The 6,000-nt window shown below is 39.2% G+C and overlaps 1 protein-coding gene across 1 annotated transcript in view; it reads left to right on the top strand.

Annotated features, from left to right (window-relative positions):
* Positions 1 to 6,000, top strand: part of PDE5A (phosphodiesterase 5A) — a 127,373-nt gene that overhangs the window by 85,778 nt on the left and 35,595 nt on the right. Inside the window, exon 11 of the mRNA XM_063108167.1 lies at positions 5,153 to 5,299. Coding sequence (XP_062964237.1) covers positions 5,153 to 5,299 — 147 coding nt within the window. The remainder of the gene's footprint in view (positions 1 to 5,152; positions 5,300 to 6,000) is intronic.

The raw sequence follows: 6,000 nt of genomic DNA, 5'->3' as shown, positions 1-6,000 counted from the left end.
TAAGAGGACAGGCTCTACAGAGAGACACCTAGGTTCAAATTCCAGGTCAGTGATCTCAGGCAAATATTTGACTTCTCTGTGCCTCAGTTTCTTCCTCTGTAAAAAGGGAATAATAAAAGATTTGCCTCACAAGTGTCATTGTAACCAGAGTTCCTGGTATGTACACTCCCATTAAGTATTAGTTATTGTTACTAGTGGTAACAGTTGGAGGGGATCAATTCTCAATATCTAGTAGTAACAGCATCAAGATCTTTATGTCTCTGTCATATTTCAAGCCTTTTTACACAAGCCATTCTGATAATGAGCCCTCAAGAAATTATGTACTCATTTTTAATTTAGCCTAGGTAGAACAGGTAGGTGGAAAACTTATTGGAGGATAAAGATGTGTTGTAAGAACAAATAAATAGAAACCTTTTGTTTATAAAGCATAAACCAATTCTCCACTTACAGGGAGTAATCTAGAATTGACCATTTTAAGTAACTTCCTATCAGAGCTGCTGAAGTAGAAAACTTTTTCGTCACTCCTTTTTCATTGTGAGTCTCCACTGTTCCTTAAATGACACTTAAGAGACAAGCTGAAATTGATTTTTTAAAATTACAGTAATGAAGTATGTATTGTGCAGATAAAAGAAGAAATTCAACTATAATTAAAAATGTTCAAAACTAAATAAAATGAATAATTGAACTATAAGAGAAGGCAGCATATACTACAAAATATTTGTTGTTTTTGCTACAGTATGGTTCATCACTAATATTAACATTTATGTTATAGCTCTGTGCCAAACTAAATTTATATGAAACATTTTCACATAATATGGAGAACTGGTTAGCTTCTTGATTAAAAAAACTTCATTTATTCATTCAATATTTACTTCTTACTCTATGCATGCATTGTATTAGGTGCTCCAAATATAACAATGAATAAACAGTCTCATAAATATAATTATATAATAGTATATAATCACAATCAGAAAAAAGAACTATAGGAAGTATAGGGCATTGTGAAATTAAATAGAAACATATTCTATAGCGAATGGTCAGGGATACATGTAGTTAACCAAATCTTCTCAAATGTCTCAATTCCATTTCTTGGTGTTCCACTCCTTCCTAACCAATGATCTAACCTTCACATAAGAGATGTGGCAAGCCTGTGATTTCAACATGCATTATATAATTCAGCAACCTGCAAGATAAGATTGTGTCTGGGTTTTGGCTACACCAGTGCTACAAGAAATAGACTATTTTAGGAAAGTCATAAAAACTCTAGTTTTCTGACCATGATTAGAGCCAAAATTTTAAAGTCCAGGGCCCTTTATTTTCTTTCTTTAATTCTTCCAGCTCAACAGGAAGCAGCCAACTCACCCTGCAGTTTCTACCCACCACACTGTTATACGGCCTTCACTACTGGGTCCACAAAAGGGCATTTTATTGTAGGTAGCCACAAGTGATCATTTAAATGACTATTAGGGCTAGCCAGTTAGTCCACGTTGGAGAGTGTGGTGCTGATAACACCAAGGTCAAGGGTTTGGATCCCTGCACCAGTCCACTGCCAAAAAAAAAGAAAAAAAAGGACTATTGAGTGCTATTGACTACTAATAATAACCTATCCGTAACGCAGTATTTCTCAAATTTCAGCATTCATCAGAATCACCTGGAAGGCTTGTTGTAACACACAGGTTGCTGGGCCCCACTTCTAGGGTTTCTGATTCAGTAGGTCTGTGTTGGGGCCCAAGAATATGCATTTTTAACAAGTTTCCAGATGCTGCTGCTTCTCCTGCTGCTGCTGACCCAGGGACCAAACTTTGAAAGCCACTGCTCTAATGGAAACTTGATCCCCTTCTGCCTTCTTATCCATCCAGGCCAACTATCTAATCCTGCATTCCTATCCTTGAGAGTCTGTTGCCTGCCAACCCTTTTGTTGCCAAATACAGTATCATCAGGGTTCAACTACAGATAATGGAAACTATTTTAGCCACTTTAAGCAGAAAATAATTTAATTAGGTGCTTTCAAATCATTGGAAGGGGTAGGTGAAGGACCCCAGGAATGGGTCCCAAAACAGAACTGTAGGTCTGGCTCACTATGGGAATTTCCATATAGGCCAGAATCAGAAAGCTGCTGGGCCATTTGCTCCCTCCAAAATCAACCATCCTAGCATGATCTGAGAGTCAGAAAGCTGGTGCCAGAACTACAAACTAAGCTCCAGAACTACATTATGCCCTCTAGAACGACACCAGGAAAAAAAGAGTTTCCCGTGTGGCGCTATGTTATTTTGTCTCACTCAAGTATATCTTAACAGAAAAAGTAAAAATCTATCTGGAACTCTAGTTGCAAGCAAGTCAAAGAAATGTACTTTTGAGCTTTCTACTCTCTTCGAAAAATAAAAGCTGACCAGGAAAAGGTTGAAACCGATGTTGATGGAGTCTTGCTATGTTATCTATCACAGGGACGAGTGAATGTTTCCCTGAAATAGCTAAGGCATAAAAAGTGAGAAAGAATTAGCTATGTGAAAACTTGGGGGTATACATTCCAGGCAGAGGAGAAACAGTTAGAGGGCTGGAAGTAACAAGCCTTTCCAAAGCAAATGAAGTTGAATGCTCTTGTGATGGACAAAGAAGCAGATTACAAGCACTTTAAATGATTTCTCACTTTCTCATGACTTGTTAGTAGCTGATCCAAAGAATTCTGAACCTCTGTATCACTGACCACAAGGTGCTCAAGGAAAATGCTTGCACATCCCCACTGGGTCAGCTCAGAAAGTGTGAGTCATGGTGTGACATGACTGAACAAGCAAAAGAAAAGATTCTTTTCTCCCAATAGAGAGAGGTTGGGAATTAGAATGTATAATGGAGAGAGGCACAAGCTGTGTTAGCTGTCTGTATCCTGTAGCTTTTAGAATATCCTTTGTGGAAGGAAAGAACGAAAACTTCCTGCTGTAAGAATAATGATGCCCTAAGGAAAAAACATCTGTTCTCTTGTCAGTGCAATATGCTTAAGTAGAGCAGCTGTTATCTGCTTTGAGTTAAAAGGTGGGCTCATTCCCACCTCCGCACTTCCCAAACTCACTCGAGGTACCGCCCTGTCTCTGATGTTGGAGGTTGGCGTAAACAATTAAGGCCTTTATCTAAACATTTTAAATCCTCCTCTCTTCCCCAGATTGCTGCCCACACATTAGCCTGTGGAACTGACTTAACAGAATGCATATTTTCTTGTAAATTTTGGTCTTGGGAAAAATAAACTTCTTAGTTTAGCGTTTGAAGAAGATAATATTCTTTGAAAGTTTAAACAAGTCCTGGTATATGTAAGTAAATCTGAAATCCAGGATGAGCAGGAGAATGTGCAAGTACCCTCAAATTTGTGGGAATATCTACAGCTCTAGATTGCTCCATAAGACTTTATTGTTTTGACTTTTTTACTTCACAAAAGATAGAGGTAAAGCAGAGTAGGGACATGTCAGATATAGAAAACCTAAGGAGTTTGGGAACCCAGTTCAAATTTCTTAATTTTTCTTCCCCCTGCCCCACACCAAGTAAAAGCCTCTTTTCAACAGGTTAATCTCAGACCAGTTTGGCTAAAACAGTTATCAAAGTGCTGACAGGTTAAGTGGACCAGGGGCGGAGGAGTGCGGGTTCCTGAAAATTCTAATGCCCACAGGGGCCCAGCAGGACATCTAGGGGGGAAGCCTAAAGGCTCTGCTCAGTCTGAGGGAGCCAGGGCTCCTTGGCTTTGGCCAGTTTTTGCTTCATGGTAATTGGAGCTCAATATGGATGGCCTGACTTTTCAAGAGAAGCTGGGAATCCTTTTTGTTGTTGTTAAATTCTCCCAATTTTTAAACAGTAGAACAAATTCAATGACTTTAAAACATTCAGTACTAAACAAATTGGAATGCACTTACCAAGTGTGCCAGTTTTCCAACTCAGGTTAATGAGCTTCACTCTCCCAGGAGGCTTAGGGACCTTAAAACTGGAACTTATGGAATCAAAATAAGCGAGGGGAATTTTATTCCCTCCTACTCATTTAATAAATATTCATATTAAATATTAAAACCGTATTCATCAGTACAAGTGTAGTCACCTGGGTACAAAAGTGTGTAAGATACAGCTTCACCTGTAGGTCCCAGTGTAGTTGAGGAGACAGACAAACAGGAAATTAAGTTATAGTGAACTTACTGTCATTAAGCAGGTATTCCCAGGGTAGGCTGGCACCTAGAGGCACTTAACCCTTCTTTGGATGGGAACTGTGTCTTAAAGGAATCCATTAGCTAAAGAGTGGACACTTTACAGGACAGGTAGGAGATACAGAGGAACATTGATGAAAAAGAATGTTTTGAAGAAATTGCAGGTATTTGCTACAATTAAATGATTATGAAACCACAACCAAGGACATTAATTAAAAAAAGATCCCCCTCCAAAACACAAAACCAGCTTCTCAAGGCCCATCCCAGACCTACTGAATCAGAATTCTCAAGTAGAATGTTTTAATAGGCACCCTACGTGATTCCTGTGACCAGGCCTGGGTGAAGCAAGTGTGCTGAAAGACAAGTTCTGCCAGTCTTCAGAGTAGACATCCTGTGAAATCTGAGCGCAAGTTAGCCTGCCTGGGTCTGAGGCTTGGCTCCATTTTTTAATTAGCTGGCTCACCATGGGCAAGCAAATTAACCTCTTTGTGCTTGAGTTCCAGTGAAGCTAGTGTCCACTTCGTAAAGTTGTCCTGAGAATTAAATGTAAATGCTTAGAACACTATAATTATCCTGCTCACCACTTGATTCCCAGCCCATAGTACTAGATGGTTCCAGAATACTAAATGAGTATCTATTGTGAATAAGACTGGGGAACCAGATCACTGGAGTTCTTGGTGCTTCTCACCACTCCAGGTACAATCTCTCTTCTCTTCCATCTTGCCTACCTGGAACCATATTAAGTTTCCCCATATAACCCCCATGTATGGTCCAGTTCTAAAAAAAAATTTAACTTACATGGCTCAGTTTTTTTTTTTTTTTTAAAGGGAGTTGCTACTGTACTAAAAGAGTTCTAGTGTATTGAATTAAAAAGAAAAGAAAAAAAAATGTGCTATTTCCCTATAGCAAAGCGAGAAAGCTTTGCGGATCACTACTGCTTTAATTAGCTTTATTTTCTTCTTCCTGCTTTACCTAAGGCTGCCGTGGTACCATCTGCCCAGACCCTTAAAATTACTGACTTCAGCTTCAGTGACTTTGAGCTGTCTGATCTGGACACAGCATTGTGCACAATTCGGATGTTCACTGACCTCAACCTTGTGCAGAACTTCCAGATGAAACATGAGGTAGGAACACAGTGAAGTCCTTTGGAAAAGTGTGTGTGTGTAAGAGATAATTCGTTTTGAATGCTATGAAAAAGAGCTTTTTAAGTTTCAGAGATTAATATACTATCACATAATGTATAACTGAGATTTTTAAAGAAAAATTATTAACCATTAAAAAAACACTTATTGGGCTCCCACCATGTATCAAGCACCAGGATGAAGAATAAGGGAGAGTGTTCCTCAAAGGGAGAGCAGGATGACAGGAGAGATTGGGGTGGGGACTGAAGCACTGGTTGAGAGGGATGAGTGGCAAAAGCAGCAACCAGAGAGGAAGGTAAAGAGCAAATTATGTAGAACCTCATGAGCCATTCAGAGGAACTAGGATTTTATCCTGAAAACAATGGTGAGTCACTGAGGAATTTTAAGCCAGAAAGTAACATGTTCTGATTGCGGAGGTTATGATAACAATGTGCAGGGAAGGACCAAAACAGAGAGGACTTCTTGAGCAATGAGGGAGTAAAGGGGCTCGATGTGAGGCCAAGCTCTTGGTTGGGACATTGTCGCCCATACATAGTAAGACAAAAACCTATTTAACCTCTGTCGGTTACCTTATACACCTCTCAGAAAACAGCAAGACAAATCAATACCTTCTAATAACACTTTGGAGATATCAGGGAATTCTATTTTGTTTCATAGTGGCTATATATATAGCATCAAAGAAT

Source organism: Cynocephalus volans, chromosome 9, assembly GCF_027409185.1.
Source record: "Cynocephalus volans isolate mCynVol1 chromosome 9, mCynVol1.pri, whole genome shotgun sequence".
Lineage (NCBI taxonomy): Eukaryota > Metazoa > Chordata > Mammalia > Dermoptera > Cynocephalidae > Cynocephalus > Cynocephalus volans.
This window is presented reverse-complemented; position numbering and strand designations above follow the sequence as displayed.